At 44.7% G+C, this 25,597-nt stretch overlaps 1 protein-coding gene across 2 annotated transcripts in view; it reads left to right on the plus strand.

Moving 5' to 3' along the window:
* The window catches only part of ADCK1 (aarF domain containing kinase 1), a 77,521-nt gene that overhangs the window by 42,382 nt on the left and 9,542 nt on the right, over positions 1-25,597 (plus strand). For both annotated transcript variants that reach the window (XM_009886995.1, XM_009886996.1), the window contains 3 exons: positions 9,284-9,442; positions 13,224-13,382; positions 16,631-16,747. In XM_009886995.1, the coding sequence (XP_009885297.1) occupies positions 9,284-9,442; positions 13,224-13,382; positions 16,631-16,747 (435 nt within the window). The remainder of the gene's footprint in view (positions 1-9,283; positions 9,443-13,223; positions 13,383-16,630; positions 16,748-25,597) is intronic.

A 25,597-nucleotide genomic window follows, 5' to 3' on the forward strand; every position in this document is an offset into this window, starting at 1 on the left:
ATATATATATATATGTATACATACCCTGCTTTAGTCTGTGCGTTTTGCATAGACTATAAGATGCTTATATGTTGCAAAATCGAGTGCACAGTGACACTATTTAGTGTGCATTTTGAGAGATTATCTCTTACCACCTTTTCTCTTCACACAAGCATAGTTGCTGGGGGACTCTGGCTTGACTTGCAGGATCAGGAAACTCTGGCTGCTGCTGGAGGCCAGTCACAGACAGCCTGGGTTGTGGAAGTGGTTTAGGGTAACAGGAACATGACTGGCTGCATAAGATGTTTATTCTGAGGTGGAAAGAAGTGGGGTGCTGAGCAAGCAAGGTCATTGTGCTGATCAGCGGCATCTGGAAACAGGAAATGAGCATTTTCCCAGTGGCCGCATCAGGGTTAGAGAGACTGGTACTTTGTTATCACTCAGGGGGATCCTGAGGAAATCACTGATTTCAGTGGTGCAAGGTTCTTCCAGTTTCCAGCTTCTCTATAGGGAAGTGAACTGGACTTGCAGCTTAAAATTACGATGCAGCTTCCAACAGCAAAATCTTTCCTTTGATAATGGACATTTTGGAAAGACAGAGCTTCTTGGAATGTAATTCTGAGCATGGGATTACAGGCATGGGGGAAAGCTATCTGCATTGTCTGAAATGGAGTACTTTGACCAGGAGTAATGTTCACACTGGTGGATGGGTTAGAGACTTGTTCTGAGACATCCCAGCTTTGTTGTTTCCTCTCTTTGGTTTGCCGTTTCTGGTTTTGCTACCGAAGATGATGTGCTAGCCCTGCAGGTAATGGCTGGACTCTGCTTTCCTACTATCCAGCTTGATATCTGCCTGATGTCAGAAGTCTAATGTGCAGTCTCTCTGCTTTCAGAGTGCTTTGTGAAACCAGCACCTGGACAAAGAACAGCTGAATGAAGCTAAGCATGGAAGAGGCTGTGGAAAACCTGTAGAACTCCAGCTGTTGAAAGTGTTGACTCTCAGGGTGCTGAGCTAGTCTGTTAGTCTTAGCATCCTGCGTCTCTGGAAGGTAGTAGGACACCCAATAGCTTAACTGATGAAAAATGTTTATCTCCTTGTGCCAGTCAGAAGGATGTTCCTGAGCCAGTTACTTTCCAGTCTGGCCATGACAATCCTTGCTTTTCTTGGACTGAATGTTGTTTGTTTTTGGGAGCCATGGGTAGGTGGCTCCTTTCAGACAGATGGGAGATGAGGTACACCTCACAGGTAGGGTCTCAGAAGACGTACATCAGCTCTGTCTGCTCCTTGTTGTTACTGCCTGTTGTAGCTGTCACCACTGAGATTGGTTTCGATCCAGGATGAGTGATATTCTCAGACAGTTCTGCCTTGTCTTAAGGATTTGAGTTTACTCAGGAAAATAAATGAAGCTACCTATGTGTGTGTCTGAGCAGAGACTATTAAGCAGGAGTCATAAGGGATGGAATAAAAGGTGCTTTTCCTCAAAGTATATGGCTCTGTAACAATTAAAGGTACTATAGCAACTAAACTGATACTGTTCCTGTACAGCTCAGTCGATGGATGAGATGAAAGAAGAGTGGCTTCATGTAGGCTTTCCCACTGCCTTTCTAGCCAGAAGAGACTACAGAAAGAGGATAGTAGGGGAGCAGAACAGGGAATAGCCAGGACCCTAGATATCAGGCCGTGAATGAGTAAGGCAGCTTTGGGCTATGGATGATGGGATCAAGGACTCTTCCTTTAGCAGAGTTCATTTTCTGTAACATTCATGGCTCCGTGACTGGGAAATGCTGTTGGTAGGATCCCAGAGAAGATTCTCAGTGGTATAGTTGGTAGTTGGCTGCAGAGTACCAAAGTGGTACCGGATAGAAATAATGGGAAAAGATGAACTTCATACCCCAGCTGGCTCACAGCCCTTTCCCAGAAGAAAAGCTGATGGTTGATGGATAGCCCTAGTTTTGCGTTATTGCGGTGCAATGTTAGCCGTGATTGACCAAGTTAGCAGTGATCGGCATGCCAGGAGCACGTGTATACCATTGGCAGATGAAGTTACATGGCTATGGCTGTGTGTAATAACTGCTGTGTATGTATTATACAGATATGTTACAAATTTGGTCCTGAGAAATTAGATAAGGGCAGATTTGTAGCTGACTGCACAGTCCTAATTTTGGTCATCCATGCATGAGCTCTGTGACATGGTGTGGCCCAGCATCATTTGGGATAGCAGGGAGAGCCAATGTTAGAGCTGAGCTCTCCCAAAGTCTAGGCAGGCACCTTACTTAATACACATCTCCCCTTGCAATGGACCATATTGCTTTGCCATCCTGTGCACAGAAAGATGCAGGGATTTTGTGTAATAAGCCATTTGTAATTGTTTGAGTGCACCAGAATACACACATACCTTTTACCTGTATTCATTTGGAAGCAGTGTATACCTCTATATATGTGTACTCTTACACGTATATGTAATATGAACACCAGGGAACCCATTCAGAAGAAAACCACTATTCTGTATATATCTACAATATTATTAAAAATACTGAGTTAATAAATACATGTTCTTGACAGATGCATTTAGGAACCATCAATTAGGCTTGGCATTCATTAGGTGGGGAGAAGTCCAATCAGATTTCACTGACTCAACAAAGCCGCCTATAAATTGTGGGCTGTTTGTTCTGACGTTTGATGAATTATTCTTCATAATCCACTGTCTGCTGTGATAAATCTAATCTTTCAGTTTTTGCTGTCTTAATAATTCTCGAAGAAACACTGTGACATTTTGTTTTTGTAGAGGGGATAGAAAGGCTGGGACAATGGAAAAAACCCTCATCTACCATCTGGGAAGTAGATCCCTCTATTCCAAGGTAACATTTTCTCACACCTAACTCTGATCACAAGTCTTGCAGACTTGTAGGGATCAGTGAGCCCTTGGTGTTATGGACAGTTACATGTATGTTCTTGAAAAGATGACCAGCCTAGACCTCCCAGTCTGGGAGCCACGAGCCTTAGAAATGCTGTATCAGATATAGTACTGAGTAACTCTTCAACTATTCTGCCACATGAAATAGAGGGGATATTATACTAGGTAGTGTTAAGATGGCAGCTGCAGCCCCTAAAACTTGCCTGGGAAACCTGCTCTCTTCCCAGAGTAGTTTTGTGTTGGTCTGTTTTCCAGCAAGCTCACGAGTCCCATTATCACAGTGACACCCAGCAGTCTCGGCTGGGAGGCTGCAGACAGCATGATCCCTGTGTAAATCTCAGAAAGCTCCTGTACACTGAGCTCACCTTAGCAAATTGCCATCATGGAGCCATGATTAAGAAGGGACTGTTCAGTGCTGTCTCTATCAGGAATGGAAAATACAGATGAATCAAGTCACCTTGTCAAGGGAATTCCGGCTTGGAGAATCGCAGCACAAGGAGATGTGCAAAATTTACCTACCCTAATCACTTTCTTGCTGGCAGCTTCTGCCATGGACATGTCTCCCAACTGTACGATTCCCTTTATCTTGAATGGGTTTATACCAGCTTTCCCATGTGCATCTTCCTGTGCTGCTGCATGGCATCAAAATGGTAGGAGACTGCGAGCTGCTCCTGGCCATCACAACAAAATACTGTTGTTAACGGAGCTCTGTTGTATCATGGCATGTGATGAGTATCCTGGAGGCAAGAAGTTCAAGTTAATCCTGTGTTGCCTAGTCAGCCCCTTTTGAAATAGCAGGACATCTCATAGATTGCTATCTCCGAATACAAAATGCAAGACTTGGGAGCAATTACAGTATGCTGTGATCAGAAGAGGAGATCTGCTGTGAAATTTTGGTTGAGGTTTTGAATGTTTCAGTTTGCATTGCTTTTTTGTGATAAGAGAGTATCATCATCCCCGTTGGGGCCCCTTTTTGTGAATTATTTTGAGCGGCTGTGATTGGTGAAACTGTGGAGCACAGTGAAGTGTCTGGAGATGGTCTGTCTGAGATGGTCTCAGCTCCTCCTGCATGTTCCCCAGATGTGCCAGACTCTGGCAGAGTCGCCTGACATGGGCATATTTACACAGTCTGAAAGTTATGTGGCAGACCCTTCAGGAAGATACGCTGTTACCAGAGCTCAGGGTTTACCCTGGAGACTGGGCCACTTCCCGCTGTGGTTCCCCTATACCCTTTGCACTCTCAGAAACTTCCAGGGTCCATCAGTAACTTTCTGGGCTGTCAAACAGCAGCTGAGGCCCAGGCTAGCAGCAAGTGAAGCAATTCCTCCATTGTCCATCCTCCTGTCATCGAGACTGGTCAGTCTGGTGTGAAAAGCTTGTGAAGAACGTAAGGATGACTGTACAGATCAGACCAAAGTCTGACGCCCACCGCTGTCTCCAGCTGTATTCAGTGTTGGCTAAGAGACAAAGACTACAAAAGCATGGCAGACATACAGCTTTACCTGGTATGATATTTCCACTTCCAGTAATCTGAAGGTTAGAGATATCCTGGGCCAGAGATTTTATATTGGTGCTTAATAACTTGTGATGGATTTTCTTCATTGACTTATCTACCCACCTGGACTTCTGGTATTCATAACATCCTGTGGCAATGAGTTCCACAGCTTAATTGATGTGGGGAAAAAATACTTCTTTTTGCTTGTTTTAATCCTGCCATCTGGTAATCTTGTGTGCTAATTGACAATTTGCTGCTCCTGAGTTCTTCTATGGAGTGAAGGACCGTTCCCAATCCCGTTTTCCATGTCAGAAGTGATTTTATAGAGCTCTGTGACATTCCCTCCCCATTGTCTCTTATTCCCGGCTGAAGACTCCTTTGAGGTCCTGGGAAATATTTGAAGGCAGTTTTGCAATGCTTTGGTGAAGGACTCTCTTCCCCTGGGAAATGCTGAGCATTTGAGTCTCCTCACTGACACCACCTGTACTGGACTGGTTCAGCTCTGGCAAACTTGAGGAAAGGTTCTTTGTAAGTGGTTGTGGAAAACCAGAATTTTCAAAATTGTCCTGGACTCTGCTGGAAACCTCCTGGATAGGACTTCTAATGCAAAATATTCTTACTTAGACCCCATAGCGGCTTCATTCTGACTACACCGCATACAGGGGTATGGAGCATCATACTGGAAGGGGTTCAGCCTGCCAGCTAAATAGGGCTGGGCTGTTGGGACACCCGTTTGTGATCCTGCATCCCTGATGTTACGTAGTGTTGGGCCAGGAAGGGGCTCCATGACTTAGGCTCCTGTGCCAGGGTACTTTGTTAGAAGCCTTTCTGTAGAGGGAAGGTAACATACCTCTCTGTGGGGTGGGCAGGTTGAAACCAGGCAGTAATATTTGATCATTTGCTGCAGCATATGGTTATAAAAAGGTTGGGATTAAGAGGCAGTATATTTCAAAAGAAATTAGCTAGCAAGGCATGCACATGGAACGTTTGTGGTTTGGAGATTAAGACATCAGGCTGGAACTTGGGTTATTTGGGTTAAATCCCAGCTCTGTCAAAGACTTCTCTGAACATGCTGGGCAGGTCGTGTAAGGTAATACTTTCAGAAAGGACTCCGGATTTGGGGGTTTAAATCCAATTGGCTTCCAGTAACTTCCTAAGTGTTTAAGGACAGGATTCACAAAAAATACTGAGGTGTTCCAATGTTCAGCATTGCGGCATCAGCTGATGTGTGCCACAGACCTTGGGCAGAGCAGCGTGTGCTTTGGGAAGGTACTTCAGCATGTGAGGAGGCTTGTAGGTGACAACTGTGGACTCCTGGAAAGCATGAATTTGTGCGGGGCCTGCGGTCACTGTGCACCTCCTCCAATGGCGCTCTGGGCTTAATGATGGTCTCTAGGTGCAACCTTAGCACAAATACATACTAATAAGTCTCTAAGTAGTTAGATCCTGTAAGAGCTTTTATATCAGCTCCCTGAGGTGTGAATACTAATACCAACAATCATGAAAAGATTTTGCATATTTAAAATTAAACGAGCTTCATTCTTTAGAATTAAACAGTCAGGGCTGTGTTTCCAGCCAGTGAAGTACAGTGACACATTCGTTTGCTGCCTGAGCACGTGCCCGATGGGGAGCTGGCTGTGCAGAAGGCCAGTGAGGGAAACCACGGCAGGCACGGGTACTGCTCATCTGTACAGCTGTAAACCTGCAGCTGGCTGTCCTGCTCCTTTGAAAGGGCAAGTTCCTTTTCTTAGTTTAAAACCTTTATTAAACGTTTCTTGAAACTATGCTTGTATCATCTCCTGCCAGGGTTACAGATGGTAACAGGCAGTTTGATAAGGCCCTTTGAGATCAGCTGTGGCCTGAAAGAAGCTTGAGAGTTCTTCAAGTACCACGTCGGATGGGCTCTGAGACTGTCCCAAGACCTTTGCATGCTAATTATCCATCCTGGAAATGATGGTTAGAGTTCTTGTTAAGGCTGCTTATTATCTGGGTACTTGTGAGCAGTAAGAGCCTGTAACCTGCTCCGAGAACTCCCTGTCTGCATGAAATGGGTGCAGCTGCCTTCCCTTGGGAAGGACCCTGCTCCTTGCTCTCGGTGTGGGAGCCCGGCTCGCCTCTTCTCTGCTTCCGTGTCATGCAGCCTCTCGCTTGCTTTTGCCTGTCTGGGACACACAGCCTGCATCAGAGGCACTACTGCCTCCAGCGAGCTGTGAAAGGACAATTTCATAATGAATGAGGGTGATTTGCTAAGTGGGGGGTCCTGGAGCCCAGTAATTGTGCTGCTGCTTTATCTCAGCCTCACACCTGCTCATGTAATGGCCCGGCTGTGATCCGCTCCCTCCCCCATGTGCACGCTCTACCCTTCTGCTCCTGGAGGAGCCATCAATTCTCTGGCCTTGTTGCAGTCCCTTGCCTTGCTGCCCTTGCTTGTAGTCTGTGGGCGCACACAAATTCCACCTTGAATTGCATCAGGGCCTCTGGGCTGGCTCTAACGGACATGACTGCTAACCTGGCTTCCGCGTCCTAATAACAAGTTTTTAAATGAAATCCTTCTGCCCAAAAGAGCTAGAGGCAGCTTTGTTCAGATGATGTTTCCTCACAAAACTTAGTCACACAAGAATGTTGTATATATTACTCCTGCCAGAGGGAACGTGTGCAACTTTTTTTTTTTTCCCCTGCATGCATTCAATACTGGTGAAAATAGTTGGATTGACAGTGTAGGCAATTAAAAGCTTTTGAAATCCAGAGCAGATGGAATTTTATCAAATTTATATGTGGTCTTACTATAAATGTACCTTACTGGATTCAGGCCAACGAACTCCCAATTCTCTGCTTTAACCTTTGAAGGATGTTACCACCTTTATGACCGTTAAACTAGTAATATTGGCTGCTACTCTCTGAAGGGTACATCCCTTTAATATGAGCTTGTAGGGTAGTGAGTTGAAAGCCCCAGCTAGACCTCCTGTGCTAAGTTCTCTGTTTGCATTTTTTCCTTCCTTACTGGCTCTCGTAGCCCAGCATACCCCTGGCCACCTTAAGTCTCTTCTCCTTAACAGGACCTCTCTTCAGCTGATTGACAAACTTCACATAAAGGTAAAAGTCCCTGTGGCTTGAACACATGTCCCCTGAGCCCTCTGTCATCCGCTAGGTGCTTCTTGCTTTATACTAGTTCGAAACGAGAATCTCAAAAATCCAGAAGTGAGAGAGAAAAGAAAGGGGGGGGAGGGGGAAGAGAGAAAAACCTTTTTTTGTCTTGAGACACAAACGTCAATAGGTTTGAATTATGGACCCGGTGTAATTAAAAAACATGTAACTAGTTGTTTTTAAATGCAGTTGTTTTACTTAATTGATTTTGCCGCCAGGACCAAAGGGAATTTAATAAATAAATAAAATGTACCTTCCTAGTGAATTACTGGAGGCAGCTGAGTCTCTGTTGGAATCTAATTGCTGCAAATGCTCCAGTTTTTTGCTAGCAGTAGTTTTCTGTGGAAGGGGCCGGGAGGGAAGGGGTAGGGTGGTGTGGGAGGGGGCTCATTCCCTGGCAGCTGCAGGAGGGAACAGGCTGCTCCTTGTATAGTATTTTTCTTTCTTGTCAGCAAAAAGAATACTCGTTTAACGCTTTGCACGAAGACTTTGCTTAGAAGGCCTTTATTCATATTTAATTACTAGCTCGCTGCAGCTCACATCTTTAATTACCTTTTAAAAAGCAGGTTATAAAAATGCACTGACATTCTTTCTTTTTTGTTACTGCATAAATTACAGGCTTCTCAACTGCTCACCCGAAATCAGTCCAGCCCGTGGGAAGGGTGGGACAGGTTCCCTTTGCTGACTTCGGGATACCTTCAGAGTTTGTCTGCACCTTGCTCTACAGAGCCGGACAGAAACCCTCAAGTAGCATTAGATGAACTAGCTCCGTGCCTGAAGCCACATAACCATGTTGGCACTCCCTCTGAGCTAATTACCTGTGCGGAGGGGCCTGGCTAGTCAGCCAGACTGATACCACACTAACCGTAGTAGTAGTGTTTTCAGGGCTTGAGCTGCCCGGTGCTGCACTGAGGGTCTCAAGCAGGGTGGGTGCTGTATTATGCAGGGCAGACGGGCCTGTGCACATCTCCCATTGCCTCACCCATGTCTGTCTAGGTTTTTGCTTCCTGGACATCCTTCTGGTAAATCTCCTGCATCTGCAACTTTCCTTATAGTCTAGTCCTGAGTTTCACAGTCAGAACTGCTGATAATTTCCTCTCCTCCCAATAAAGTGTTTTGCTGTCTGAGCTGAAAGCACTGGTTGCTTTTATTGGAGGTGTGAGAAAGTCCATCACATAAAACATGTTTTCAGGCCAAGTCGTCAGAGGTGCAAACTGCAATTTTTGCCTCCCCTGCCCTGAATCCAGCCCTTACCACTGCTTCTGGTCACGTGCTGCCTTTCACCAAGGAAGCTAGCTGATGCTGCTGTAATGCATGGGACTGTCAGGTTTCAGGGCATGATGGTGGGTGGTATTAAAAAATCTGCACAAGAAGTACATGCAAAGGGACAGCTGTTGGTTTCTGCACCCAGTAACAACAAAGGATGCTGACCATAAGGGCTCCAACCCATTCTCAGGACAGCCTGGAAGGGCCCCTCACGTGCTGTCCGGCCACTCTATGTCCTAGATGAAATGTGCTGCTGGGGCTCTGGCACAGGTTTCCATAAGCTGAGTGTTTCCAGGGCTCTTCTGTGCTTGGCAAGCTTCGCTGGGAGGCCAAGCAGTGACAAGGTTCAGGCAGGGGACAGAGGAAGGATGAAAGGGTTGAGCCTGCCCAACTTTGCACATGCAGTCTATGGCCTGTGGGCAGGGCTTTCCTTAGGATAGTCTCTGGCACCCCAGGCTGATGTCTCTTTCTCTTCTCCCAACAGATAGAAGAGCTCTTCGTGAGTTTTGAGGACACTCCCTTGGGAGCAGCATCGCTAGCCCAGGTGCACAAGGCAGTGCTGCAGGATGGGAGAACAGTGGCAGTGAAAATCCAGCACCCAAAGGTCCAAGCTCAGAGCTCCAAGGATATTTTGCTCATGGAGGTAAAACTACATGTTGACTTTGACTTACAGAGTAGTTGCCATTGAGATGCGTGGGGGCCACATTCACCCATGGTGTAAGCAGGTATAGCAACACCGTCCTGTAGCTTTGACACCTCCACAGATATAAACGCTGTCTTACAGGAATAATGCAGAAAGTTGGTGAGGATTGCAATGTGGGCAATTGTGTGCACGGAGAGACTGAACAAGAGGGTAAGAGGGCAGAAGGAGAAGACAGGTAAACATGGATGACATCAGAGTGAGTCCATATAAGATTTAAAAACTAGAATCTGTATGCCCATTAACTGGTTGATTAAACTGGTCTCAGTTCCACTTGCATTTAGGGCTGTGTGGCCAAGTAAAAATCATTCTCCAAAATTAGCACCTTTTTTTTTTTTTCCCAGTTAAATTCCAGTGTGGATTCAACAGTGGTTGAGGTTGCTGTGATTCAGTTTTGTTTCTTCCTCAGCTCGTTAATGCTGAGCTGATTCACGCTGGAAGCAAAACCACTGAAATATGGAGAGGGTCACCTAACAGGGGCAGACACACAAATGAGGGATTCAGCTGGGAAAAAAGTTTCAATGCCTGTCTCCTGTTCCTCTTCTGAATGGTGGGTATCACTGTGTTCCCAGTGCAATGCTGTAGCTTCTCCCAGACTTCTAAGTCTAGCCCACTGAAGGAAGGAACTGGAGAAAAGCTGTGGCACTGCCCTGCATTGCAGTAGTCAAAGATGCGAGCAGTATGGTAGGGAACAGGAAACGGAGACAGGTGTGAGGTCAAGGAGAGGGGAAGGATTAGGTCTTTAAATGGTAACGCTAAAGTTTTTAGCTCTCCTAATAAGCATATATCTGTATGTATAGTACAGTAATGTGCACATCCATTGGCAGACAAGTATGTGCATGGGACTAAAGAAGGGAAGATTAAGCTGAGACGGTCTGATAAGTGTTTAGAGGGTACTGCTGATGCAATGACACACAATTCTCCATCACAGGAGATCAAGAATCAAAGATCCTGCCAGCACCCTCTCAGAGGAGCACATAACTAAAGCTTCTTTAGGCAGCTAAAACACCCTGCTTTGAGCAATCCTGGCTAGTCCGCAAAGAAGCACAGCTGGTTGCAGCTGAAGCACATCAGTTTGCAGCTGAATATTTATTTTGAACTCGTAGTGAAAGAAATTTTTGGGTTCAATAAAGATGTCCTAGTAAGACGGGATGTGTCTGTTTCAGTGGTGGTTTGAGAATACAGAACTGTTTGAACTGGGTTTGGGTCCAGCTTTAGATTTGGATTTGATTTGGGTTCTCTCCAGGACTGACTGCAGTGGTCTGCCCGATGAGTTTGCTTTTGTGAGCCATCACATGGACAGCAGTTCTCAGGGGGCTTATGGTGTCCTTCACTGCTGCCCAGGACAGGATGGCAGAAACTAAGCAGTCAAGGAAGAAGGTTGAGCAGGTAATGAAAGACTGTGAGACCAGGGCAATAAGAGGATTGTGTATGAATGAGTCAAAGCCTAGATCCACCTTGGGACATTTGCCCTTTTAACAGTGGGTATTACAGAAAAAATCCCCCCTCACACTATGTTGCTTTGATTACTGATTGTACTGGTAAGAGAAATTTAAACAAATAATTTTAGAATGATTCCCGTCTTTCCTGTTTTTAGAAAGACTGTAGTCTGCAGACTAATTGTTCTAGGAAACTTGAAAGTAAAAGTGTGTTTCCTCTTGGCAATGTCGTATTGTCCTTTCTCTACAGTGTGGTTTGTCATCCTTGAGATCTGTTGTGTACGCACAGCTATGGGAAAGCAGTTCACAACATGACACATGCGGTCTTGTTTTTAAAGAGTCTTGTGGAGTGTTGGCTTACATGCATCATCATAGCCTTGTGTGGGACTATTTTTGTGTAGGCTGCATTGAAAGCCAGATTACGTTTGCTGAGGTTCTAGTCCTTTAAGAATCAGACAGACATTGCAGCTAGGTAGAAGGTTGATTTAAATATTGATGGAGATAGTCTTATTTAGGGACTGATGGGAAGGAATCTGAATGGGAAAAGCTAGATGGAAAATTCCTAAATTCACTTGAGGTTTCATGGTATCGGTGCTGACTCTTTAAAAGTCAGTACAGCATCTGGTAAATCCAGAGAGAGAAACCTCACTGCTCTTCTTATATCAATACTTATTTCAAGACAATATGTTAGACAGATGTCAGAAAAGGGACAGGCCAAATACTTGCTAAGTATGTCCCTGCTGATGGCCAAGTTGGCAAACTGATTTAAAAGAGCATTTAAAGAAAGCAAAAAACAATGCATGAATTTTATCACATCAGACACCAATGAAAATCCTGCAGCCCCTATAAAGTTTATGTATACGTTTATGAAGATCGCTGGTTACATTTCATTTGGGTGACATAAATTTGAAAGGATTTATGCCTCTAGATATAACAGTAGAAAAGTCATTCAATAGTGTCTGGAACCTGGTGATTACATTTTTAAAGGAACATTGAGTTTGGAACTGACATTTAGATAAGAGAAGTAGCGAGAGGGGCGGAGAACAAATGTTTTCACACAGCTGAACAGGAGCAGTGATGGTTCATACATTTATTTTTTGTCATACTTTTCAGTGATAGCAGCTTTCTGTATGTGTTTTAAATGTTCTTCCTGCAGCGCTGGGATTCCCACCCCAATGGTGGCTATCTAGAAAGGGAAACTGTCCAGGAACACACACTGACAAGTCTGTTTCCATTTTCAGGTGGATGTACAGAGCAAGCAAGATAAAGACAGCAAAGTGGATTGCATTTTTATGTTTTATTCTTGTTTTATTACTCAAGTAGTTGAAAAAAGCCAAACAAACTGTTATGCTTAAGATGTGGTCTGAATTGTCAGCTTGTATAAATTTGTGACACTGGTTGAGAAACTGGCCCTTCATTTGAACAGAAAGCACGTTTGGCTGGTGTCCAGCTTTGATTATGCCATCCAGTCGTATAATCTTGATTTCCTTGAGGAAGGACTGCCCTTTAAGCAAACATTTCCAGGAACTTTTCGGCTGAGCTTTTCAAGGCCCTGTGCAGCTGAATACCTGATCCCTTTAAAGAGGGTGCCAGGTGGTGGATATATGATACTTAGAAAACACTACCTTAGCATTGCTGAGGATGTCTGTGACTGATGCTGGGGAGCAACTTGCCCTCTGACCCACACCAGAAGTGTCCTTTAAAGATCCGTAGCCTCCTACCTTTATCCAGCTCCACTGTCTTCTCTGAACTGCCCAGTGGATTTTCTGTGCTAGTAAAATTCTTGCTCAGCAGTGAAAGAAGTAACATAGAGGTGACAAGTCTTACTTTAGATCTTCCTCTTCTGCATTATCTGAGGACTGTTCAAATGAAGCCAAACAGTGACTTGTAGAATTATAGGACTAAGAAGAGAGTCACTCCTGGGCCATGCCCTTGGCAAGATCTGGCCATGTGGTCTCTTCTCCAGGGCTTTGTTCTCTTGCTTCTAGGCAGCAGGCAGCTGTGTTCCCTTTGGTGTCTGTGCCATCATTTAACTCCTAGATGTGCCAGTGGGGAAGGGCAAGCCAAAATTTCTCTTCCATGACCAAGGCATGACAACATGTGTTGTGTTATGATACTGCAGGAACCCTTCAAACCCAGGAACCCAGCACTTGGGGTACGGGTTGGGTTGTTTGTTTTTTTTTTGTCTTTAAGTTACACAGAATAATCCTATCAAAACGGCACTGTGTGTAGCTGCATGGCTTTGGAGCCAGGATGCAGCTTACTGTCTCTGTCCTTGTTTTCAGGTTCTCCTCTTGATTGTGAAGCAGATCTTTCCAGATTTTGAGTTCATGTGGCTGGTGGAAGAAGCTAAGAAGAATCTGCCCTTGGAGCTGAATTTCCTCAATGAAGGCAGAAATGCTGAGAAGGTTGCTCGTATGCTCAAGAACTTTGACTTCCTGAAGGTGAGGGAACAAACATTTCTGTGTATGTATGTGCATTAATAATCTCACTTTATGCATCTTGTGCACCTCATTCATCACCCGGAGGAACCATACAGAGTTCAGTCCCTCTGTGTTGTTCATCCTAGACTGCTTTGCTGATACGGACCAGAAACTGCTCTGAGACATGCTTCCTCCTTGTCTGTTTCCTACTGTAGGCACCGTATATTGGATGAGGAGTGGTGGCTTGGGGCCAGCAGTCTCTGGAGCCTGCTACTCATTTTCCCAAACACTGTTTCTGAACTTGTCCAGAGACCTGTGAATTTGCCATTCTTTGCTGAGCCATCTGATCATACCTTTTCCTGGGCTTTATCTCAGCTGAGGGAGAGAAATGGACATAAAACAGAAAAGCTAGACTGAAGCTGATGATGTCAAGTAGGATTAGGGACCCTTTGTATCTCAGGAGGAAGCATGTTCGCATGAATCCTTCCTCCTGCAAAAAAGCACATTCTCACTCTGGAATTGGGCATACATCCTTCATACACATCCATGGCTAATGCATTCATATTACCTTCATACACAAACTCAACTGCACCCATATTGTGCTCTTCCCCACTGGCACTCTTACCCCACCTCCCCTGCTGCACACTAAGGTCACTGACAAATGTCTCGAGAACAACCAGACATGTACACATCTCAGTCTTGGAAAGACATAAGCTCACATCTTCAAACTCACACGTGCACAAATCTTTTGCTGACATACAAGAGGCACAAGCCTCCACGGTGTGCAGTCTGGAAATACACAAGTATGGTCAAGCACACATAGTGCCGTGGGCAGACTCGTTGATGTAACTGCATTTGCATATACACAAAGGCAGCAAAAAATGCACCCTCCTTTGGATCCTCATGCATACACACCTCCAAATGAGGTTTTCACCTCCTGTTTATGCAGAAGTCCCAAGATGGAAGAGACAGATGTCTGAAATGAGGTGAGTTTTTGTTAGACTTTACAGGCTGATGCATCCATTTTTTCCTTGCTTCCTCCATGCAAGGGCTATAATTCCTTGTCACTTGACTTCAGGTTTGGGGCAGTCCTTTTGGATCCCAGTGGCAGCAGTGGCCTTCCCATAAGCACAGATAACTAAAAGCCACCAGGGCTACCGAAGGCCAAAGGCCAATGATTTTGCTGAGTGGGCCCTTATCAGAAGTGATGCACCTTGGAGAGCTGTATCCGTTGCAGCTGTAACTAGGATACTGTGAAGTAAATCCCCATGGAGACAGCCAATCACCTCCTTGCTGGGTTAAGGAGCTATCATGATATCAATATGTGTAACAATAACAAATGGCTTGAGATGGCTAAATAATGGATCCTCCCATCTGACCTGCCAATTCAGAGACGTGTTCATCACCCAGAGGCAAAGGAAGAATTGGGCTCCTGTATCATTAATTTTCCTAAACACGCTAGAAAGCTGAGAAGTAGATTTTGTGCTGTGAAACTGTTTGAGCTTTTAAAGCCAGAGATAAATTGTTTCCATGCACTAGCATTACAGCCAAACATCTGTGAGTAATTAAAAAAAAATCATTGAAGAGTTTGGCTGTGAGTGAGAGATGCATCTCCGAGAGCATGGGTAGGGCTTTACAAGCCCACTGACTTGCCCCTGTAAATCTTGAGACAAGAATGAGCGTCATCTGAAATGATCTAAGGCAGCAGGGATCAGTGAGCTAGATGGGCTGGGGCATTATTAGTTTGGGATTTGGTTTGCATTCTCACTAATCTAACTGCAAAGAATGGACATCCAGGTGAGCTGGGAAGGCTGCAAGGAACTGAATCCCCCTTGCCCATAGTGGTTCTCTGGCATCAAAATCTGTGCAAGGTTAATGTGCAAAGTGTGCCAGGAGTGTTGAACGGTGGGACTGAGGGACATTGGAATTGCTCAGCAAAGGAGTCTTTGATCTGAAGTGGTAAGGTAGAAGTGGGTGACATTGGGAAAACGGTCTCTCTAGGACAGGAACAGTGGGGGAGGCAGATAGTTTGTGAGGGACTGAGACACTGTCAGTGGTTACAAGCAGAGTATAAAACAAATGTGGCTTGTTCAGGAGTTACGATGAGCTACAGTGACCTGGCTGGGTCCCCTTGCTTTGATTGCACTAGATGGACAACACTGCTTACCTCTTCCTGTCCTGCCCCAAGGTGCTGGATCCTTGCAGCACGCAAGTCCTGAGTCCATGGCCAAGTCAGGCTGGTGAGGAGAGGGGGCTGCACAGCTGGGTCTCTTCTTTACAGGATCCAAAATGTGTATCTCTGTACTGGGGTGCAGTAATGGGAATGGGTGGAGCTCCCCTATATCTTTGGTAAAATGTACTTGTGTGGCTTCACCCATGTGTAAAGGCAAATCTGGACAGCTTGGGAGATTGGTCAGCACAGTGATGTGAGGAACATCTGAAGGCAGCTTCAGCAAAAGTACTCTTCACAGTAGGGACTTCAGCATGGAGAGAATTTGGCTGGAGAGAGAGGCTGGAAAAGGGGGAGCCAGCCTGAGTGATGCCTGTGTCGCTGCCTCCCTAGGTGACACCAGGCCTCTTACTGGTACCTCACTCAGCTTGATTTACTGCTGATAGAGTGAAAAGTGCTTTGCCATTTTACACTTGTTACTGTGCCATGTTGGCAATAAGATAGTTAAGGGTCTCCCAGGGTTTCTGGGACAAGCTCTTTATTTGTGACACTTGATTTTTCTCCCAGTTCAATTGGAGATGGCCTAAGTATGCAGGGTTTGTCAGCTCAAAGGCGTTTCAAGGGGCACTGCGGAGATACAATTTATGACGATGACTTATCATATTTAGAGCTACATAAGTGGGCCCTGTGCGTAGCAAACAAGATGCAGTTCCTGCCTAAAGGAGCTGAGTGGATGATTCAGAAACTTGCAATAGGTACTAGTTAAACAGCCCAGCTAGAGGAGCTGCGGAGCAGATAAGAAAGCTCTCAGACATCAGTGGGAGTGAGAGGTGGTCAAAATCCTGTAGAGCGTGGCCAAAAATGTTGCATGAGGACAGATCCTGCTGCCATTGAATTGGTGTGTTGTCCTTGCACGCATTGTTGCTGTCCTGGGGAAGAAGCTGGTAGATGGATTTACCTCCCTTGTGCTCAGGAAAAAAAACAAGTCCTCACTTTAGCCCCTTCCAATTTTATTCCTTTTTTGGGGGGGTTGTGTGTAATATATTCTTCTTGCTTTCCCAGCCCGTTGTTTGACGTAACCAATCTGTTCCTGTTTCAGGTCCCCAGGATCTACTGGGAGCTCTCAACGAGGCGTGTCCTTCTCATGGAATTTATGGAAGGGGGACAGGTGAACGACAGGGCCTACATGGAGAGGAATGGCATCAATGTCAATGAGGTAGTTTCTCAGCCATTTCTGAATTGGGCGGGTGGGCAATGCAAAACTGATGCTGACATCAACTGACGTTGATGCAAAACAGAGGCTGACAGGACAGGAGGGGGCAGAAAAGGGAGCACATACAAATGTGAACAGAGCAATCAATCTCTGTTCTTGTGCTTCTGGGAAAAGTACATAACCCCTTTTGGGGAACGCTCTTTTGTAGGCTACACAGCTAGAGAGAGCTTCAAGGAGACAGATAGTGAAAGATGGCTGTGCTCTTATATTACATACACCCATGGTTTGTTCCAAGATGGCAGTTCCTGTTATCCTAAAAGAACTATTTTAGCTTCTGATTCTTTCTGTCCTGTTCTTTACCTCCCTTTCTTCTGCATTAACTTTCTCCTGAACTAATAACACGGGATGTAGCTTTTATATCCCAACAGCTATCACTTTATGCAGGAGATGTAAATCATAGGTCTTATATCATCACAGTTGTTAGAGTGCTGGAGCCTCAGCCATGGTGCTTTGCGTAATATTCTGACATGGGTTGTTCTCTTCTGCTTTCCGAAATCTCCCTTTTTCTTCTGGATGCAACAGTTTTCTTCTTTGCTTCCTGGTCCTACATTACTGTGTAGTTTTGCAGTCCTTCATTAAGCAGCTGGCAGATTTCATCCTGCAGAGAGGCTACATTTCCCTGACTAATGAAATAGTTTGTACGTGTGGCATGAAGTTGGGAGAGCACTTTGGATTCTCTGTGGCTGAGAGATTCTTGAGGAAAAGGAGGTATTACTTCCCAGAAAGGCCGAGAAGATGCCGGGGGAAAGGGTTTGGAGCCATTGGACAGTGTGTCAAGCCACCCTTCCCAGTCAGTGAATGCTGATTGAGGCACCACTGCTTGCCTTTCCCCTTGTGCCCTGTCGACGGGCCTCAAAGCTGTGCTTGGTTGACTGCCGATCAAAGAGGTACAGCATAAAATCAATTGTACTTAACCTGTCCATCCTCTTACCTTCAAAATCTGAACCCTTCCTCTCTGCTCTTCCTCCTCTCTGCTCCCTTTCTATCCCTGGCAAAGTACATGCGGCGTCAGTTAGAGACATGCCAAAGACCTCTCAAGGGAGGGAAAATGTGAGTTTGGTAAGCTCCACAAGGAGAGAATGTTAAGTGTATCTTCTCAGCTGCCTCCCTAAGTCAGCATGCAGCTCTTTCTCTGCCTAAAGAGCTCAGCCAAATTACAGGTGGAGGACTGAGTAACCTGTGTGTTTCTCTTTGCTTCTTCTTGCAGTCTGCTGAAGTCAACGAGATATTTTCTAGTAACCTCTGCAGGCAGAAAGGCAGGTACCTTCTCATGTGTTTCTCCACTGAAATATGGGAAAGGAAGATCTAAGGTTAAAGCAGATTTTGAGACTGTCTTTCCGTTGTAATTGCGATGAACAAGCCAAGGTCAATGGGTAATAGTGAATGATGCTCTCTTCTCTGCAAGATGTCTGGTCCTTTTTCATTCAAGAGACTTCTTAAATGAATACAACCTCAACTGTAGATAGTGCAGTCTCTCTCCTTTCATGTCTCCATCAGGAAGAATTTGGAGCATTTGGGTCAGTGGTTTTCCTCCTTCCTCTCATCAGGGCATCACAGAGGTCATTGTCAGCTGATCAGAGGTAGACACAATTTCTGCTCTGTGTGTATTTTGTGCTGATGATCTTTCTTTGTATTTACCAAGGTAAATGTCTCAATGGTGCGTCTGGTCTGTAAAGAGCACCATAGTGTGACTCTTGAGAACATGGTAGCTCATGGACTTTCCTATCAAAAGAGATTTTAAAAGCCTTGTCCGTGACAGAACATGCAGTCAGCTCCATTCACCTGGACAGGTCAACTGGTCAAAAGTAGTTTCTTTGAGTGAGTTTATCCTATCCTTTTCTTCTGCTATAACGCCTGAAGTCAAACGTAGCCCACAGTGCTCAGATACAAGTGTGAATATTCCTCAAGTCTTGAAATGGTCAGTCAGAAAGGCTTGTTTTGATGCATTAGCGGGAGGACTCAAGCAATGTGTACATTCAGATTTTGAGCTGGACTTCCTCACAGTTCTTGGACAGCAGATCCATTCTTAGATTGAGGTAGCTAACGTAGTGTATCTCCCTGGGACTTTGGTTGCTGCTTTGAATTTTCTCAAACTGTTGGAGACAGCAAAGTTGTCTGGAGAAGCCCAGGGAAAAACATTCTTTGCAACCTTCCATAGCTTTCTCCAGCCAGTCAGGGTGGAAAATACAGTGACTTCAGCCTTTCAGTGGGATATTTTGCTGCATCTATGTGCCAAAATAAAATAGAGAAGTAGCTAATTTCAGTTTTTCTAACTTGCAGAGGCTTTTGCTTGTGATATGAGAGATTTAGGGTGAAAATTCAGCTCATATTTTGTTCATCTGTGCTTTTGGGAAGGTTGTTGTGAGACATCTTGGCACTATAGGTTCTATGCAGCAATGAAACCACATATTTTGCTGGTTCTGAGCTGGTGTCTAAATGATGGCTAGGATGTAGTTTAAGAAAAGTTGTCAACAGACTTCTATTACTGCAAAGTATAAGCCTCAGAAGTTTGTGGCAATCTGTCAGGTATGGGAAGTTACTCAGCTCAGGAGTAGGACTGGGCTTCTGCAAACTCTCTCAGTGTCTGTGCTGAGCTGTTCTTTCTTCCTTCTCTCTTCCCACTCTCCGAAATTAGTGATTAACTTTTACTGTTTGCCACTAAAGCAACAGTAGAAAGGAGGGAATATCCAGCCCGTCAGAATCACGTGACGGGGAATGAGGTCTGTTATTATGACCACAGTAAGGTGAGGTAGGAGCAGTGCACACCCCAGACTTCTCCTCTGGCAAGGTACAGCAGATGGGGACAAGTATGACGAAGGTCCATTATCAGCGGCTGCTGTTGATGCCCTGGGTAAAGAACTGCATAGCATGTTGGTGAAGTGAGCAAAAGGCAGCAGACCCTGGGAGGAACATGAGGAGCGGGTGGTAACCCAGGTTTCAAAACTATGACATAGCTTATAATAAACAGCAGTTCTGGCTTTCAAGAGATGCATTAACTCCCTATAAATCACCTCAATCTATTTATCTGTTGACCCCTCTATCATCTTATTCCATTTTGTTTTACTGAGCGGAGGAAGAGGAGTCTTCGCTTAGCAGGATTTCTCTTGTGTGACAATGCAGCCTTGAAAAGCAAGCTGAGCCTCTCTCCTCTAAATGGAAAGGATCCCTGAGGTGAAAGCTCCCTTCAAACCAGGTTACTGACATTTACTTAATACCATCTGTAGCAGGATTATCATTAAAGCTGCCCAAAAGCACATTAATCTCTCTGGATCCGTCCAAGCGCTGGATTGTAATGGCATTTAATCAGAGAAGGCTTTGATTTCTAAAGACAAGTGCAAACACTGAAATATCTGCCTGTGGAACAGTTACTTATTCATGTGCAAGTGTAGCTGAGGATGAGCATGCAGCTAGGATATTGACAGTGGGAGGGAAGCCTGGAGAGGGGAGTTATGAAGAAATGAGCTGTCATGAATTTTGAGGGAAGACCAGGCCATGTCAGGGTTAACAAGGGGGAAACTGGGCTGTTCCTGTTTCAAGACACAAGGGAATTTACAGTCTTCGTTGGGAAGATACATTTGGAAGAGGTGGGTAGAACCGGGAAGAGAGGGAAAATAGACTGAGGGGCTCTCAAGATGTTTGTAGCATACTGTATGCAGGAGAGAAGGAAGGATAGCAAGGCTACTTGGAGCATGGACTTCTAAAGAAGATCCCAAATGGCACAAATGCTTCTTTTGCACCCATTCTGATTTTACTTGTTTCATTTAGAGAGACCTTCTCTGTGTACAAATCTTAACATTTCTGATCTGCTGCATTGGTCCTCCCTGTCCCTCTTTGTGGATGCTCTACCTGTCTCCACAGAGGCTGCTGGATCAGCAAGCTGTGGGAGCTGTGAAGCTTACAGATGTGCTTGTGGCCTGTGCTGTATTGCCTCAAACTAGCCAGCTAGCTCAGGTAGCCGAGTGGAGAGTCCCCCATGATTGCCTTGGCTTGGACTTGAGTCAGGGAAAGGAAACGATGTCATGTACTTCAGCTCACTAAGAGCCTGGTCATGAGTCGTGGATGATTCAGAAGTCAGGGAAGTGTTTTGTCCAGCTGAGAAGTGAAAGCAAACAGCTAAGGTACTTAAGATGAGCTACCGTGCGCAATTATTGCCATCTGTCACCCCATCCTACTGTGGCTTTTTGCTTCCTTCTGTTACTAAATGGGTTCTGCACCGGCACAGTACCTCTTAGCTCGATAAAGAGCCCAGCTACTTTCTCATGGCTGACAGCTTTGCAACCTGAAATAGGCTTTCAATGTGGGATTTACCTTCTGCCAAAAGTCAGGAGCTGCTACTTTGTAGTTGCTAAAATTTAAGTGGGATTTCCCAGGGTGGGATCCCTTTGTCAGCACGAGTGTGGAAACCTCTCATATCTCAAGTATTTGTGCTTATAACACTCAAGTGTTAGATGAAATGGAGCATGGAGAAGAACACTGTTTCTGGAGAAAATGGCTATTCTTGCTCTTTGCACCTGCTGATTTAGTCTGGGGAGAAGGTTCCTTGCAGGTTCTCCTACATTTCCTCTTGTCTGAAGCTTAATGAAAATTCACAAGGTGCTGGTAAGCACGAATAGTGACCTCCAGCATTTCCAGCTTCTGCACTGTGCAAAGACACCAGGTAGAAGAGTTAAATTACACATGATCCTGTTTCGTACTGAAAGTCAGTCTCAAGCATCACTGTCAATCAGTTGCTTAAGCAATCAAAGCAAGATGTTTTACATTAAATCCAGTGAAGTACAACTCCATTTAAAGCCAAGGGAAAATGATCCCCCATGGCCATTTTGGGTCTGACAGAGATGCAAGAAACAATTAAATAAACAACTGATCTTCTCTACATATGTCCTTTTGATAATCTGTAGAAACTTATCAAGTTAGTCCTTCAGTTCCCTTTGTAGATGAGTCAGAATATTTCTCCCCGCTTAAATGCTACGGAGGATGGGGCATTTAGCAGGAAAATAATTTCCTCAGTCCCCAGCAAGAGAGTATGGGGCATGCTAGGAATACGCTCCAGGTGTCCTAAAAACGATTCCTGTATCTTAATAACATTGCGTGTGTCCAGACATCACCTTGGTGCGATGCCAGGTTAGTGCCTAGTGATAGTACTGCATTACAGACCACTGTGTTTTGATCCTTACAACTGGATCACAGAGGGCAGAGTGTGAAATCGGATCTATTGTGTGTGACCATCCTAATCCGCTATGGACCAGAGCCATTTCAGAGCAGAGACACAGAGCAGTCTCCAAAATGTGGCTGTTCTCTATCCGCACCCTTTGCTAATTTGACACCAGTTTAATTGGGCAGGATTGCCCTAGCAGGATTAAGCAAACCCTTAGATGATGGCTGCAATAACAACAACGAAAGAAAGCAAAAACCCAATACACTCTTCAATCCAATTAACCTTCGATTAAGGTTCCAAAATCAATGCTATTATTTTGGCCCGAGGAGGTAATATTGAGCCCTGAGAAATGAGCTACACGACGACCTTTACTTTTAATGAGATCAATAGAAGTTAGTGTCGCCATCTCTTAAAATAATTGGCAAATATTACAGCCAAATTAAGGCAAGAGACTAGTATCTGCTTCTGATCTAAAGAGACAGTCACAGATGAAGGTGGGACAGGAAGGGATGATGCTCTATCGGGCAGTTTCATCTGGGACTTATCAGGGGCAGGCGGTGAGATCAGCTCTACAGGACCATGTCACAAGATTTTTTTTCTTTGACTTTCTTCTTCATGTCAGTTGGGGCATGGAGCCAGGACCACTTCAGCTTGCTCACAAGGCCAGGATAGTATCAGTGACTTTCCCTGGATAACCCAGGCTGGTTTGTTGCATTGCAGCTACCCATGAACATGATATATGTGCCATCTTTTTACTGTCGGCGTATTCATAGGCTCAAATTTGCACGCAGTCTTTCCTTTCTGAGAGGTTTCTTGCTAACTATTGCATGTTGGTGTTTGTAAAGATACTAATTTGTGATGGATTTTCCAGTGTTTTGTTATCATCAGGTTGCTCCGTCAGCTGGGTGTGCTGATCTGTTAAGAGGAGAGTTGCATACACGGGCTGGTGTGTGCCCACAAGTTTGCTGCTATGGGGCTGTATGCAAGGCAATATAGTACGGATTCATCCAAAGTAGCTCCTAGTGGATCGTGCAAGTGTAACAGGTTGTTTAGGCTTTCAAAACTGATGGCAGCAACAGGTTGCAGCTGTGTACAAATACAAGAAAAAAATGTATCACTGCTGCTGCCTATACTACAGCTTGGGACCCTCTGAATTAGATGACAGAAATGCAGTACTTGGTAAAATACTTGGTACACTGGATATGAGTCAGTTAACTAGAAAAGGTGAGGATTAGTAGGGAAATTTCAAAGTAGGTAAGGAACTGCTAGAGGCAATGGTGGAGAGAATAATTTATCTCCATAGTGGAGTTTAGTGACGTTTGCTTTTCAAATTGATCTTATTTAATAAATTCAGTGATGACCTTGACAGAAACAGAACTGTGTGAAGGAAATTGTTGATGACACCAAGTTGGGAGGTTCTGTCATTGTAGAGGAGGACCAGAGAAGCAATAGCACTTGGTGGCCTTGAGGACTGAAGTGATAGAAAGGGATAAAAATGAGCAATACCAAGTGAAAAGCCATGTGCTTAAAAACTAATAAGAAGTTTCTTAAATATGCTGGGAGTTTATCAGAGGGAAGTGACATATTAGAATTAATTTTGGGATATTAGTCAACTGCAGGGTAAGTGTGTGTTTCCAGTGCAGTGTGACTGTGTAAAAAGCAGGTTGACTCCTAGCACGCATCGGATAAAGGAGAGCATCTTGTAGAAATGGGGCAGTATTTATGCTGTATTTATGCTGATAATCATCTTACTGGTGAACACATGGGAGTAGTAAATACTGGAGAGGGAAGGAACTAGTTAAACTCTAGGGTTATGTTAACTAAGGAAATTATTTAAACTGGACATCATTAAGATTAGTCTGGGATTCATGGGAAGGGTTCTGACTGTCTAAAGAGTGAATTTTTGGAACAGGTTCCAAAGTCATGCTTTCTACTTATTTCCAGTGAACTTAACCAGTTTATAGAGAGACGATGTGATACTGTACCGTAACAATCCTTAATGTCTGCTCTGCATTCTTATTTTCTTCTGTATTGGCTTGTAACTCACATTGGATAATTTGTGACACGTAGCATCCTTGCCATATTGAGTACATAAAATGAACTTCGTGTACTTAGTTTGTTGAAGAGTTACTCCAAGCCTGGCTGTTATACATGTATCTGTCACTCACAGAATCACAGAATGGTTAGGGTTGGAAGGGACCTCTGGGGATCATCTAGTCCAACCCCCCCGCCAGAGCAGGGTCACCTACAACAGGTTGCACAGGACAGCGTCCAGGCGGGTTTTGAATGTCTCCAGAGTGGGAGACTCCACCACCTCTCTGGGCAGCCTGTGCCAGTGCTCCCCTACCCTCAAAGTAAAGAAGTTCCTTCTCATGTTAAGATGGAACTTCCTATGTTCAAGTTTATGCCCATTACCCCTCTTCCTATCACTGGGCACCACTGAAAAAAGACTGCTCCCATCCCCCTGGCATCCTCCCACTCCATTGGTTTTGCCCAGGCTGCTGACTCTCCATTTTGTTGTCTGCAATCTGCTTATTCCTCAGCTACAGTCTTTTCAAAACGAAAACACTGGGCTGAAAATGTGCAGTTTGCCTGACACAGTGTCATGGTCATGTCATGTAATATGGCAATGGCAGGTAGCTATTTGCATCGAATGTGAGGCTACAGGCTCATGTGGTGACTGTAGTCATCTTGTTCTGCTGCAACACAGACAGACAAATTGAACTTCTTTCAGGCAATAACACACCTTCTGGCAATAGGCAAGGGCATGCCTCTGACCAGAGCCAGAGTCTGGTGTCATCCTGACATACCAAGCGTAGCTCTGCTTGCTGACTAGCATAGTTATTTTTCTTATGTGCTATGCCTAAATTACGCCATTCTTGATTATACCTTCTTCTGCCTAGTTGTATTTCTTGTAGCACATCCAGTGCTGCAAGTGCTTCTGCTTCCTTTCTATTCAAACCTTCTAACGTTGGTAGACTGCCCCTCCTCTGCCATTCCTTAGCCAACTTTGGAATGTTCAGCTCTTTTAATCTTTTTTCCCAAGTAAATTCCTCCTGCATCCTGCTCGTTTATTTGCTTTCTCTGAACTCACTCTGTGTAGTCTGCATCTCTCTGTTAATGAGGTGTCTGGAAGTGAATGCAGGATTCCAAGGGTGATTATTATTTTTTTACAACGTGCAGCAGAACAATGCCGGGAGACCCTGGTAATGATAAGGACCTTGTTTTGTTGGATGATAAACAGGGAGAGGAATGATGACCTCTCCATGTCATAACAAAATGCCTGTGTGTTTACTTTGGTCTTTGCTTCCGTAAATCACTGCAACCTTTTGTCTAATTTGCGATGCACCTTCACCCTGAGGTCTTACACAGCCTAAATGCATGCTGAATTCCTCCCTTCTCCTGAGTAGAGGTTTTCACACGTTTGTTTTCTCATTTCACCTAACTGCATTCTTCCAAAGTGAATTCTGTATGTGTTATTTACGCAGTGGCCTTCTCAGTGAGGGTGGAATAAAGGCCCATAGTAAAGGGGCACAGGACTGAAGAATTCAAGTTTATAAAAATTTAATGGTTTTTTCCTAATTTTTTTTTCTCTAGAAACATGAATTCCTTTTGTCTGAATTATAATGATAGGTCAC

The sequence above is a fragment of the Charadrius vociferus genome, unplaced genomic scaffold, assembly GCF_000708025.1.
Source record: "Charadrius vociferus isolate BGI_N301 unplaced genomic scaffold, ASM70802v2 scaffold14, whole genome shotgun sequence".
Lineage (NCBI taxonomy): Eukaryota > Metazoa > Chordata > Aves > Charadriiformes > Charadriidae > Charadrius > Charadrius vociferus.